At 40.4% G+C, this 15,693-nt stretch overlaps 1 protein-coding gene across 1 annotated transcript in view; it reads left to right on the top strand.

Annotated features, from left to right (window-relative positions):
* Window positions 1-502: 502 nt before the first annotated feature.
* Window positions 503-15,693, top strand: part of LOC148509090 (sialic acid-binding Ig-like lectin 12) — a 60,291-nt gene continuing 45,100 nt past the window's right edge. The window contains exons 1-3 of the mRNA XM_088443624.1: window positions 503-529; window positions 967-1,030; window positions 12,545-12,952. Of these exons, the coding sequence (XP_088299750.1) occupies window positions 503-529; window positions 967-1,030; window positions 12,545-12,952 (499 nt within the window). The remainder of the gene's footprint in view (window positions 530-966; window positions 1,031-12,544; window positions 12,953-15,693) is intronic.

Here is a 15,693-nt window from a genome sequence, read left to right on the forward strand (position 1 = left end):
TACAGACACAAACATTAGACTTTATTATAAGTATACATTTTTCAAGTATTTTCCATTTGGCTGCATTTCCAGTTTCTGTGATCTAACGTGAAAGACATTGGGCCTGATTGAGAGGCGCACCCAACCCGCACGCAATTCTGATGTTCACGTAGCTTAGTGATTATTTGCAAATGCCCATGCGCAAAAAGTTCTTGAAACCCCTATGACATTGCATTATGCAGAATGTACACACAAAGATATTGTTGCAATCAAGACAGTTGGTCTCAGAAATGGGGAAGAAAAGTGTTGGGCGCTCCTGGCGTGTGACTGGGAGGTGGCCTGACGTGACAGCAAGAAAAGTCATTCTGATGGGCGTGTTATGTTGCATACGTGTCAGTGATAGGGGCTGCGTTCTTAGATGCAGAGCTGCGGCCACAGAGGCCCTGTTCAGACAGGGAATCTGCACCTGCCATAGGGATGGTGCAAGTGTTGATAGTGCGCACAATGGCGCACCAATTTGAGCATGACAAAAATCACCAGCACTGTTAAAGTGAGCAGAGACCCATGAGATGATCATCTCTGGGCTTGATCATTCACATGCAGGCTACTTACCAGGGGAAGGCTGATACTAGCATCTGCATATTATCACCACTGCAACTCCAGCAGAAGAACAATAGCAGATGCAGCAGCACACACCTCTGTATAAGGCCCATTGTGTCAATTCAAGTTCCTGGATATAATTGTTCTATAACAGTCCAGTCATTTCCCAGGGGCGGTTTTCTGCTACAACATTATGATTTTAATTATATTACTTATATAATTTTTTATTAAATTTATCACTGTTGCTCCAACATTTTTGTTTCTTTTTTTTTATAATTTTATTTTTTATATTGTACTTCCAGTTTGCATTCCATTGTGGAACAGTAAAGTCCTTTTTTTTGTCTGTTGGCATGATTTTTTTACTTTTTTCTTTTAAATGATTTTCAGATATGTCTGCTGCTTTCTGCTGATAAACCTGCTGTTACTGATATACTGTACAAGTCTGGAAAAGGTACAACAACTATATAGAGTGACAGTCATTATTTCAACTTTACAATGTGTAATTGTACCATGTAGAGATGGTTAAATTGTCTGCATTGTGTATGTCGACACTTTTACCATGTCGACGTGGTTAAAATGTCGGAAGATGATAAATCTATATAGTCATAATGTTGACAATATAAATGTTAAGGTTAGTGTTAGGGATTGGGTGAGTTTTCAAAATTTCAGCTTGTTAACCTTATGGCAGAGTCGACACTGTGCATGTTGCCATTATGAACATGTCAACAGGTACTCTGCAGAATATTATATTTTTATTAAAATAAAATTGTGACATCCATTGCTTCTATATAATTATTTGTAATATTAAGTGACTTTGGGGACTATTTACTAAGGCCTTTGACCTTTGATGGAGTTAAATTGAACGGAGATAAAGTCTCAACCAATCTTCTCATGCCATGTCACAGTTAGGAGTTGATTGATTGAGACTTTATCTCTGTACACTTTATCTCCATCCAAGGCTTAGTAAATAGTCCCCTTAATTATATAGGTTGGCATGTGATTTTAATAATGATGTCACCAGAAAATCCTTGATGAATCAGGAACTTAAACAGGACAGCCAATATGCCGGTATTTAATTAATTTTTTTTAAATTTTCCAGTTAAATCACTGCATTTCACCAACATTTTATGTATTTATAGCAAATTATACAAAGTATAATACAAATATAAAATTTTGCAAAAAAGTTTCCTTTTGTAACCATCTATTAGTTGGGCTCATCAAGGAAGATAATTTATTGTACATACCAAATCAATCAAACACATGGTAATTAGATCACAACTCACTATGAGGTGTCCTCTCTTCTACAAGGTTGAACAAATCTGTCAGTATGTAAAGATTGCCATAGTGTGTTGTTTAGAGTCAGACTGGCTCACCGGGGATCTGCTGCTGTGTTGGGACAATGTTGAGAGGCACCTGGCTCTCTGTAACTTTTTGTGTCCTTCTATAGGAACTCTTAAGGAACTTATGAGAAAAAATTACGGCAATAAAAGAAAAGGAGAAAGGACCTGAACAATGCTTGGGATAATGAGCCAGTGCATCATCTGCCTGAAAGGGTTTTTTTTAATACTTATTCTTCAAGGTAAGATGACTAAATTAGTAATCTCCGATCATCTTTAGGAGTTGATTTATCAAAGCTTGTAGAGAGATAAAGTACCAACCAAACTCTCTCCAAGCTTTGATAAATCAGATTATGAATTGTGTTTGGTGTGTGAGTGTATTACACCATGGCAGTGGTTCCCAAACTGTGGTGCCTCGGGACACTTCCAGGGGTGCCACAGCTTATTGGTCCAGCATATAGATATATTGAATAAACTGCACTAAATGGAAATAGGTTTTAAAGAGCTGCTCAGCTATAGAGAAGTTGTATAGTGTAAAAGAATAAAACGAGCTCTAATACTAGAGGTTAAATTAGAGGTGAGTATGAAGGAAAGTTGAAAACATTTTTGCAATGAAGAAACTAATGAGTAAATAAAAATGGATATAAAATAATAAAACAATAAGAAAGTAAATCAAAATAAGACCAGAAAAAAATAATAAAACCAAGAAAGAAAATAGATATATAAAATCACAGATGCAACACTGAAACCATTAAATGTTTAAGCTCTTTTGAAAAACATGTGAGGCAGGTCCGGGTGCTCGTATAAGAAAGTTTTTTGTCCGGAGCAAATTGCCCTAACTGTCCCTACCTTAGTCTTCAGTTCCAAGTGTTGGCAGCTTGAACGTGAAGCAAAACACTAGAGGGTGGTTTTGCCAAAACGGAGTTCCATGCACATCTCTAATATATATACAGTGGCGTCATCAGGGCAGCCGTCCGGAATCATGGGGCCCAGTATAAGTGGATCGTGCAGGGCCCCCCTCCCTTCCAAAGCCTGGTGGTCGCAAAGGTGTAGTGTGGAGTGCTGAGTAAGAATTGTACTTACCTACCATCCTTAGATTCAATTATGTGGTGTTGAACTTGGTTGCTTTTCCCTTCTTCTATGCGTCTTCTGATCGCCAGCCAAAGGCCATGGTTCTATGTAGTACATACAAAAGATTAGGATGGAAAGACAAAGAGTGGAGAAGTGGAAGTTGAGTGGGTATAAAGGTGTGGCATAAAGGAAAGTGAATGTTGAGGGCAGATAGGAGAAGAAAGTAGGAGAACAGATTGGATGGGTAGAAAGATGGGATAATGCAGGCCTGAACAACCTCTGACTTTCCAGTTGTTGTGAAACTACAAGTCCCAACATGCTTTCAGTGGGAGGTTATGCTGGGACTTGTAGTTTCACAACAGCTGGAGAGCCACAAATTGGCCAGACCTGGAATGTGACTCAGAGGAGGAAAGCAAGTGATGGGGGTCAGTGGTACATAAGTGGAGTGCATGAAGGGCAGAGGCACTCAAATGGTAGGGAAAGAGTGCATAGGCACACATGGGGTGTGTTGTGTTAGGCACAGACACATAGGGGTAGAAGGGACAGAGGCAAACATGGGGTGTGTAGTGCCAGGCAGATACATAGAGGGGTAGAAAGGGTCAGAGGCACACATGGGGAGTGTAATGTCAGGCAGACACACATGGGGGTATAAGGGGGCAGAGGCACACATGGAGAGTGTAGTGTCAGGCAGAGACACATAGGTGTAGAAGGGGGCAGAGGCACACATGGGGAGTGTAGTGTCAGGCAGAGACACATAGGGGTAGAAGGGGGCATAGGCACACATGGGGAGTGTAGTGTTAGGCAGAGACACATGGGGGTATAAGGGGGCAGAGGCACACATGGGCAGTGTAGTGTTAGGCAGAGACACATAGGGGGAGAAGGGACAGAGGCACACATGGGGAGTGTAGTGTTAGGCAGAGACACATAGGGGAAAGAAGGGGGCAGAGGCACACATGGGGAGTGTAGTGCTAGGCAGAGACACATAGGGGGAGAAGGGACAGAGGCACACATGGGGAGTGCAGTGTTAGGCAGAGACACATAGGGGTAAGAAGGGGGCAGAGGCATACATGGGGAGTGTAGTGTTAGGCAGAGAGACATAGGGGTAAGAAGGGGGCAGAGGCACACATGGGGAGTGCAGTGTTAGGCAGAGACACATAGGGGGAGAAGGGACAGAGGCACACATGAGGAGTGTAGTGTTAGGCAGAGACACATAGGGGGAGAAGGGACAGAGGCACACATGGGGAGTGCAGTGTTAGGCAGAGACACATAGGGGATGTGGAATGGGAGGCAGAAGCACTTATGGGGTGGGGTGGAAGAGGGGGGAGGGGCAGAAGCACACATGGGGAGTGCAGTGTTAGGCAGAGACACATAGGGGGAGAAGGGACAGAGGCACACATGGGGAGTGTACTGTTAGGCAGAGACACATAGGGGATGTGGAATGGGAGGCAGAAGCACTTATGGGGTGGGGTGGAAGAGGGGGGAGGGGCAGAAGCACAAATACTAAGCTACCCAGGGCCGCCATCAGGGGGTGACAGCCAGTACTCCTGTATAGGGCCCAACAGCTTAGGGGGCCCGACAGCAGGCAGAATCAATTGATAAGTTTTTGCACTATTACAAAGCAGCGCAAGCTACTAGTGCTGGCCTGTGTTATATAAATGACCCATCACAGAGCTAAGCTGTGTGTGTTGAGTCATTCATTAATTAACTCAGCCAGCGCCAGCAGCACACCAACTAGTGCTGTTAGATGATGGATCCTCTGCACTGCAGACGTGTGATCGGCGTTGGAGCCTGGACTCCCTGGAGGTCAGCTGTTTTGTCAGGCACACACAGCCCAGGAAGAAGAATGTTGCAGACACACCACAGTAAGTACTCCCTTCTCACTTCTTGTGTCTGTAGCTCTATGTTCCCTCCCTACCACCTTGATGTCTGCATGTCCCTGTCTCTCTCCCCTGTCTGCACTCTGTATTTTTCTCTACATTATGTAGCTTCAGGGCTGCCATCAGAAATTGTGGGGCCCGGGACTGAGAAAATAGTCAGCCCCTCCCCCTTCCCATACAGTACAGAAACCACGGAGGAGGGCTTACATATTATATATATATATATATATATATATATTACACACACACACACACACACATATATATATATATACATAAAATCACACAAAAGTCCAGCACCCGCTCTGTAATGTGAATGCTCCTGTGCACTTCCCTGAAGGGTATATAAATATCAGCAAATGTGGGATGGCACTCTGTGAGACTCCAATATGATGTACAAAATCAAAGCACAACTTTGCTTCACTTGTCAACGTTTCAGTGCATTCACACTTTTATGGAGACATGATTTCTTGATAAAAGTGTGAACACACTGAAACGTTGATAAGTGAAGCAAAGTTGTGCTGTGATTTTGTACATCATATTGGAGTCTCACTGAGTGCCATCCCACATTTGCTGATATTATATATATATATATATATATATATACACATACATATATATATATATATATATATATATATATACAGTATATAAAAACACACATTTATATAACTTATATACACATGTAAATGTATATATATATATATGCTCATAATTTTGAAAGTCAGCATAAGGACTGACCAGAATGGGAAGACTGTGATGTGGTTGGTCAGCTTGACAAACAATTGCAAAGCTTTGGAACTAACATTCCCTGGAATCATAAGTACAGTTTGGAATATAATGGTGAGTGCTGAGTTTGTATGAACTTTTTATTTAAATGGTGTGGTCACATACCACTGGCACCGCAGATGTTTGAGTGCCGTGGGCAAAGCCAATTGATTATATATATATACACAAATGAACATGGTGTCCGGCTCTCCCAGCAATAAATACACTTGGCCAGGCGCCTTCATAATAAATTTCATACTCATCCACCAGACGCGGCACTAGTGGCACTATATTCCAGTTTTAATACAAAAAATGCACACAGCAACGTTTCAGTGCCTCTAACACACCGTTACTTTTTGTATATGTATATATATATATATATATATATATATATAAATATAGCAAGGTGCGGCACTCGTAGCTTGCAGATTAGAAATAAAGGCTGCGGACAGCAGTAGATATATCAACGTTTCAATATATTGTCATATTGTCATCAGGATACAAACACAATAAAAGAGACATACCTTATATACCCATGTCCACCTCGTGAATGCCGATAAGCAGGGAGGGACCACTTACCCATCCTGCTGCGGCGCTTGAAACTGACGTCAAACAAAAGACGTCCAGTCACCTGACCATTCTTAGCGTACAATCACCATGACTACCGGTAGTAGACTGAGGGAATACAATGTAACAAACAAAGTTTAACTAGAAATCAAGTTAATATAAAAAGCATCTAAGAAACAGTAAAAATACAGCTTACCTATCGAATATCTATACCAAATTAAGGACATTAAATATTGCAATAAATAAATGCACCTTACTAATAAAAATCATTACCTAAAGCATGCAAACGATATACTATCATTTAAGCCTCTTGGATGGCTCACATCTAATCTATGATTCCATCGGGCTTCACACTTAAGTAACTCAATCATCCTATAACGTAAACTGTGGAGAGGATGATTAAATTCACAAAAGTGCTGGCTGGTCACTAGTTTTAGATAATAAAGCAGCATGTATCGCTGCCCGATGCTGAGCCATCCGCTCCTTAAATTTCCGTTCGGTCTTACCGATGTTATTCAAACCACAAGGACAAATAATTTGATAGATGACAAATGAAGAATTGCAATTAAGGTAATTCTGTATCTTATAAATTTTTCCCGAATGGGGGTGTCTAAATGTGTCACCTGTCAATAAAAACTGACAGGTGACAAACATGCATTTAAAGCAACCTAGTCTGGTATTACTCAAAAAAGAGTAGTGCTGATTAATCTTTTTGTCACATGTGTTAGTTTTGACAAGCATATCACGAAGATTACGGCCTCTAGAGTAACAAGTCGTCAATTGATGGTTTTTAAGCAGCAAAGATTCATCACTTTACAATATTTGCCATAATTGTTTAGCCATTAATCAATGGTGATGCCACATTATAATTATTCACGCACGTAAATTTAGTATGGGAATCCCTTGTCACTTTTTTATCATGTAATAAATCATTTCTATTTAAAGAGAGAACTTTTGTTTTACAATCGAGACGCTGATTCTTAGAATAACCTCTCTCCAAAAATTTCTGTACAAGGGAATCTATTTGCAACACTGCCGTATCAAAATCGCTATTAATACGAAAAATATGAACCATCTGGGAATAAAGAAGCCCATTAATAAGAGATTTCGGATTTCGGATGACAACTCTGGGCTTTTAACAATATATTCTTATCAGTTGGCTTTGTGAAAACTGTTGTTATTAGATGGTTCCTCTCCAAAGAATCAAAATATAACATAAACTGGTAATTCACAATGGCGCTTATCACAATAAAGTTCAGATAAAGGCTCTTACTCTATAGGCAATCAGCCTTAAATTTTATTTTTTGTTCAGACCTTACTTTTTCTTCTCAAGTTATCCTCTCATGGATTTTTCTTTCTCAAATTGAAGAAAACTAGAGAATAAGAATGTAGTGCAATATTGTCATATATAAAAACATGAATTTATTTGCACATCACACTCACATTTAAAATGATTTAAACACCATATAGGTGTAAACAGGATAACCACAGATTCAGGTACCCTCCTAGATGGTATGGGTAAGGGGGTGTTCAGAGTTCCGGAATTCTGTTCTCCCTCCTTTTCCCAATTGAGGATAGAAGATGTGTTTTTTCCTTTAGTTCCTTATGTCACCAGCTTAACGCGATTCGGAGCGTATGTCCTTCGCCAGAAGCCTGATGACAACCTACCCCAGTACATGTATTTATACTCCTAACAATCAAACTAATCAAAGAAAATATCCAAAAGATGTGTCTGATTTTTCCCACCCAAATTCCCCATCCATGTGATGGAGAATGATGTCATCAGTACTCGACATCAATTGTAGTTTGTTCACTTTGGAAATAACCATTATACATCATCACAAGGAGACAACAAAACTTTTGGTGCCCCAGCCAAAATTAATTGTTAAGCTTAATTCCCTGGGTTTTTCCAGCAAATGCACAAGAATTTACGCTCGTCCAACCGCAAGTAAATAACTACCAAACCGGAAGTTGCTGAGCTTGCATTCCAAAATACATAGCTTGCGTTTCGGAGACCGGAAATCAATGGCCGCCGGACCAGAAGTTGAAGCATTAACATTTCACAATACTTTGGTAAGGTTTGTATTCCACATTACATCAATTGAAGGTAGAATCTTCAGTGCAATTTCTTTTTATCCTTTTCAATTGGCCCTTTGGAATATTTCTTAACCAATCTCTATGGTGGTTACTTTGGGCTGGTAAGATATTATTCCAGCTTACTTCTGTTTTGTGATTATGTGTATGAAGTTGGTCATCTCTTATATAGATTTCCAAGTCTAAAAAGACTACAATTTCCCTACTATGGGTGGTTGTAATTCTAAGTTTAAGATGTTAAGGTTCATAAATGCTTGGAATTCTTGGAGCTCTTTTTCTGTACCATTCCAAATATAGAGAAGTTCATCTATATACCTTTTCCACGTTATAATTTTGTCAATAAATGCATTGTTATTCCATATGTGATCATCCTCCCACCACACCACAAAAAGATTAGCATATCCGGGGGCAAAAGGTTTCCCCATTGCGGTTCCTTTTACTTGTAAAATTAAAAATAAATCGCCATCAAACCAAAAGTCGGAACTCATCAGGCTCACGAGGAGATGGTTTCAAAGGAGGCCACAACTGCATGAGGTAGGGATAGCTATGGAGAGAGGATTGTTCCATGGACTATTCACATCTGCAGTTCACACCGTGACATTATCGCTGCAACCACCATTCCTAACTTGTCCAAAAGGACTATAAACATTACAACAGTTATTGTATGATTATTATGCTATATAAATTATACTCATAAGCGCTAATTTTTTCACACATTTATGATATTCTATATATATGAGCTGCTATCTTTCATATTTACAAGCGCAAGACACATATATATATATTTTTATGCTTGTTTTTCAATTGGCTCTAGTTTTTGAGATATGCATATGTCTTTAACGTTTATGAAAATTTTAATTAAACAATTTTAGTAATAGTTAAAAATATTTTTTTTATACTGATTAAATTTGATTCATAAAATATTATAAAAATACACAGGATAATTACATACATAAGTGTTAGGAAGTTATGAGAACTGTTTTTTGTAGGATTTTTTTTTGTTTTGTATTCTTGTTGCGGGCAGACTCCAACAGTAATCGGCCATCATTTGACGATTCCACCTTCCTTGATATCTTTCTTCCATTACCTGAGTATCCTGGTGCAACTTTTCACCCTGTTCTTCACTAATATCTCCGAAATTGGATAGGAAGTGATCTAAATGGCTGTACTAAAAATGTACTTTAATACTCATGTTGGCACCTACTTTCTCAAAACATTTTAGCATAATTCATGATAGTTGATTGCCTAAAATTTTTTGAATGACAGACACATAACTCAGCCATGCTTCAGATTCGGTTTCAGTCATAGATGTGGTAAAATGTGGATTCTTCACCAGTTTCCATATCTGTGGGCCATCAAAAATTCCTGCCTTTAATTTTTCAATACTAAGAGATGGAAGTGTTCGACAAATATACGTAAAACAATCGCCTGACTTGTCCAATGCTTTTACAAATTGTTTCATTAACCCAGTTTGATATGGAGAGGCAGCAGTATGATTTTTTTCCTGTCAATTAAGGGCTCATGAATGATGTTGGCTTCTCCTACAGTTATAACTTCTCTTTGAGGCCATACGGTTTGCTGCAAGTGCTTTTGTTTTGCATGACTATCCTGTAAGCATATGTGACTAGGATACTTAGTATATCCTCTTTGCTGCCCAAGAAGAAAGTTTACCATTTTTAAATCAACACAAACAGACCACTGATGCTGAGAATAAGCATTTTTTTCTAAAACTAACTTCATATTTTCATACTTTTCTTTAAGTTTTCTTGAATGACGGATAGAAATCGACGTAAATGTATTCCCATTGTACAGTAATACGCATTTTAAGGTCCTTTTAGAACTATCCAAAAAGAGCCGCCAGTCTTCTGCTCGATATTCTGGTAAGCCCATCATCTGGAGAAGTTCCAGAATATTGTTGCAATACACAAGATTGTTATCTTGGCTAGAGAACAGCAATATGGCTTGCACTCTATTTTGATACGACATTTCTTGAAGTCTGGATGCTAAAAGCTCAACTCCTTTTTTTCAATAAATTCAAGTCACAAATGAAATCGATTAGATCCTTTTGAGAAAATTTGTAGAAGAACCTTCTTCAAACTTACTTTCATCTGTTTTGTCACTTGCACTGGATGAAATTAACATTTCCACATCATCACATTCAACTTCGTACAAAGAACTGAATGATGGTACAGGCAAATCTTTGCTATGTGGTATCAGTTGTTTTGCAAAATTCATACTTTGGTATTCCCATTTGCGTTTCTTAAATCGATTCATACCCTTCACATTTACAGCACAAAAATAGCAGTCACTCAAGTGATCTTTTGGCTCACACCACATCATAGGTATACTGAAATTAAGTACTTTTCAATCACCTTTAGTCCAATTGCGTAGTGATTCCATGCAGTTTTACAAACTTTGTGAGGCACCCAAATCTTGTCTTGCTGGTTTATGTGAAAATAAGCCTGATACGCTTGTTTTACGAATACAATTATATATTTTTTTCTTTGCAACACTATATTTGCCACAAATATAACAAAAAACATCAGGGTTGTTAGTACACCGTCTCCAAGAAGAACTAATTTTTATGACAAAAACGATTTGTTTCACACATTCAGTGCTAACTCCCAATAAAAGCTGATAATGTACTGAACAAAACAAGCCCAAACAGCTGGAAATTGGTTGTGGTGGGACAGAGAGAGGGCCGAGGTGTGCTAACTGCGTCACTCGGTGTACAAACAACCATGGTTTAATAAATATGACTGGACCAGATGAAATCAGTGCTCTGCCATCTGCCCTGCCCAGCATTTTCTGACTTACTTACCTTTTTCCTTGAAGAAGGCTCCAAGTACTTCTGTCTGACTTCTTCTCTTCGCCTCCCCCAGCAGACGCTGCTCCTCACTCATCGTGGCTCAGCGGCACAGCGTGATGTCATGACGTTACCAGTGCCGACTACAGTCCAAAACAAACTTAATTATACATAGGGCAAGTCTTTGTGTGTCTGGCTTAAGGTTGATGGAGCGGCCTGAGTGGACACTCCACCATTTACTTAATGTGGACCGGTCCTGCGACGGTGGCCAGTAGTAGCAGCTGAGCCTCCTTCTTTTGTTCATGGGGTAGTGTGGGGCTGCTATTAGCTGTGCTTGGGTGATAGGAGGCGGCGGGCCCCCCCCCCCTGTTATGCCAGGGTCTGTGCCAGGGCTCAAGTCCTGGCAGTCCCCCCCTGATGGCGGCCCTGGCTGTAGATACAATGGGTTGGAGACATGATCATAATTAGGAACATACCAGAGGTCATGATAGGAAGTGCAGATCAATAGTAAGTGAATAAATTAAAATCAGGGTCAGAAAATAGGCCAGGGTTGGTGTCAGATACTCAGATATGTACTCCCTGTTATACACTTTTACAGACATAAGAACTGAGTAGCTCATCATAACCTGATATTTAGGTACGGAACCACAGGCCCAAGAACCTCCTATAGCCAATGATCAGGACATTGTCAAATGTGCACCCAAATGCATGCCTATATTACAAAATGTGCGGGATTGCTGTCAGTATAATGTACACATGGAGATGATTACACTAACCAGTGAGCATGGTCAGAGAGTTGACAACATCACAGGCACTGTGATAGAAACTAATTGAAGCCATTTGCTACATCAGGTCTGGGGACCTGTTAGGGTATAGGGTGAGCAATGGAATGTGGGTGGGCCATCACTGGTGTAAGAAATATTAACCACTTGCCGGGAATGGTCGCATCATTTGGGACCACACAAGGTCACAAACAATGCAACCTGTCAGTAACACACAGTGGGTGGCTGTCAGAAGATAATCTTCCACCACTAGCAGACGGACCTCCCAGCCCCTCTGCATTCCTGCACCCTCCCCCACTGACTTTGCTGCCAATCACTGCTGATTGGTCATCATGACAAGACCCCACCCGGCGGCTCCAGAGATGAGCAGCCATCGAGGAAATGTATATTAACCCCCCACATCCTCCCAGGTGTGCCTGATAGCTGGTTAAGTATTAGATACTATAGGTGTTCTTGGCCTAATTCAATCATAAAAATACAACAATTTTGGAGCATTTCTGGTAAACAAAAACTTGGTCAGTTAAGTGGTTAAAGCAACTTAGCTCAAATCAATGATGGTTTCAAATTCTTAAACTTTTACTAGCACTGCATTATTATTATTATTATTATCTTATTTTAATATTAAAAAAATAACTTTATGTTTAACTGCTGATGACATTTTAGCTTATTGTGCATGTTTCTTTTTTTCATTTACTTGGTTTTTTAAAGTGTGTTTTTCAGTCTCAGAGAGAGATAAATGGACATTCCAGTTCCCAGAAACCATTCTAGCACTGAATAATTCTGATGTGGTGATTCCCTGCACATACACTGCCCCGTCTGACCATGGAGACGTCCATCTGATATGGTTTAAGTACCATATTATTGCATACCCACAGATTTACAATGGTGAAAACCCATCTGAAGTAATAAAAGAGTACAGAGGCCGCACATCTCTTGTACATAATGGCACAAACAGCTGCTCACTGAAAATCACTGATGTGAGAGAGACAGAATGTTATTATCCAGGAATAGATAAAGCTACAAATTCCTACAACCTGAATAATTCACAATGTGTCAAAGTGAATGTGTCAGGTAAGTGTGCATCATATATAAGAAACAGTAAAAATAATGAGAAATACAGAACTTTTTTGATATAGCCAGATACGTATATGCGTAGTTACAGTATGGTTACTATTTTTTCAGATTCCCGAAGAGGGTGCATGACTAGGGGATATGACCACAACCACTGTAGGGTTACAACCACTTTATTTGTCAGACTTAAGGCCATTTTCTTACCACTCTATTAAAGACTCCCCTCATGCCCATTTATACACATCAAGGCCTCATCATGCCCATTTATACATCTCAGAGCCTCATCATGCCCATTTATACACCTCAGAGCCTCATCATGCCCATTTATACACCTCAGAGCCTCAGCATGCCCATTTATACACCTCAGAGCTTCATCATGCTCATTTATACACCTCAGAGCCTCATCATGCCCATTTATACACCTCAGAGCCTCATCATGCCCGTTTATACACCTCTGAGCCTCATCATGCTCATTTATACACCTCAGAGCTTCATCATGCCCATTTATACACCTCAGAGCTTCATCATGCCCATTTATACACCTCAGAGCCTCATCATGCTCATTTATATACCTCAGAGGCCCCTCATGTCCATTTATACACCACAGAGCTTCATCATGCCCATTTATACACCTCAGAGCTTCATCATGCCCATTTATACACCTCAGAGCCTCATCACGCCTATTTATACACCTCAGAGCCTCATCATGCCCATTTATACACCTCAGAGCTTCATCATGCTCATTTATACACCTTAGAGCCTCATCATGCCCATTTATACACCTCAGAGCCCCCTCATGCCCATTTATACATCTCAGAGCTTCCACATGCCCCTTTATATCAATACTGGATACATTTGTTTTACATGAAATAATGTACAATTCTGTTTAAAAAACATTGATAAACATTCAGTGCTTGTTGTGAGAAGCATCTCAGTATGGGTATCCAATATCACAAAACTAAGAAATACCAGCGCTAATATATTAATGTGGTAGTGTGAAAGTAATGTAATTTTTCATATAATAAAACTTAGTGTATCGCGAACTGTGCACTTAAAACATATGTATTTAAAATATGTAAGGCAAAAAATTTATATAAAATAAAAGTAAATATCATAAACCAAAAAATATATAATGTTTGGCTAATGTTTATAGCTCTCCTTTGGGACAATTTGGAGCCTTTGCGGTCTGTAGCAGCAGCGGGGGAATGCCGCAGTGGAGCCTGTTATTGGAGGTATTTGTTTCCCCTAACTTTCCCTATCTTACCTCCTGGCATCAGAAGCGATGTGACAGGTCTTCTCCATCCCTTGCTGCCGCCGTTTACTTTAATGTTCTATTCTGATCCAAATACATGTCAGAAATAAATTAATTACAGCTTTGAGAATACTTGTAGGGTCAACAAGGTACTTTGAGGTATCATTCATGCAAATATTCTTTAATGGAGCAAGTGAGCTGGTGTCTCCAGATTATTCCCCCCTAACGTCTGACTCCTGACCCATACACCTAGATTATGCGTAGCTGCAATCGAGCTGTCTGGTATAGGTTCTGCCATTTCATTATGGCAAAATAAAAGCACATGGAATCCCAGGAAAGATGTAGATGGATCAGCACCAGCTGAGTGTGATATAGAGGGAAGCAGAGAGAGAGTGTAGAGAGGAATGTGCCTGGTGTGATGAGGGAAGAGATTGTAGGATGTTTGGCAAAACAGGGTGAGAATGTATAGGTGAGATGGAGAAGCAATGGCTAGGGATAGGTTATGGGAGAGCAAAATTGGTTACTAGGGGGATTAAAGATAGACAAATGATGGGAAAGATAGACAGATGATGGGAGAGAAAAAGGTGGAGTATTGTGGGCGATATGGCTTAAATGACTTTGAATTAAGGATGAGCGGGTTCGGATTTCTGAAATCTGAACCCCCCCCCCAAGCCCCCCCCCGATCCGAGCCGGTTCCAAGTCAGGCTCGACTTTTCCCACCTGACTCGGATCTGAAATCAAGGCAAAACGTCATCATCCCGCTGTCGGATCTCGCGGGTTTTGGATTCTATAAAAGGTCCCCGCGTCGGCGCCAGTTTCTTACTCGGCTGTGGACAGTGAAGAGGGAGGGTGGGAGTTAGGGCTGGCTGGGCTGTGTAGTGTTGTGCTGAGCTGTTGTTGTCTATAGGAGCTGTGTCCACTTCTCCAAAGTCCATAGGGGCTGGCTGGGCTGTGTTGTGCTGCTGTTGTCCATAGGGGCTGGCTGGGCTGTGTTTTGCTGCTGTTGTCCATAGGGGCTGTGTCCATTCCAAAGTCTATAGGGGCTGGCTGGGATGTGTTGTACAGTGTCCCATAAAGGCTGTAGTCCTAAAGGGGTGCTATAGTGTTGTACAGGGGGTGATCTGTCCATCAGAGGTGCTCCCCCCAAGTGCAAAAAAACCCATAATTTATTTCTCTGTTTGTGAATTGTGTGCGCTGTAGCCGCATGTACATCAACAAAGCAGCAGCGCCAAGCATGCGCCTGTGTCATAAATCTGTTAAAGGGTGGTGTAACCCCTATAATGCACTCCAAAAAAAATAAAAATATATTTTCTGCGTTTGTGAATTGTGTGTGCAGTAGCCGCACGTGCATCAACAAAGCAGCAGCGCCAAGCGTGAGCCTGTGTCATAAATCAAGGGCCGGCTGGCTCATCTGTTAAAGGGTGGTGTAACCCCCAAAGTGCGCTCCAAAAAAAATAAAAAATTCTTCTTTTCTGTTTGTGAATTGTGT

The sequence above is a fragment of the Taudactylus pleione genome, unplaced genomic scaffold (genome assembly GCF_031769625.1).
Source record: "Taudactylus pleione unplaced genomic scaffold, aTauple2 ptg000332l, whole genome shotgun sequence".
Taxonomy (NCBI): Eukaryota; Metazoa; Chordata; class Amphibia; order Anura; family Myobatrachidae; genus Taudactylus; species Taudactylus pleione.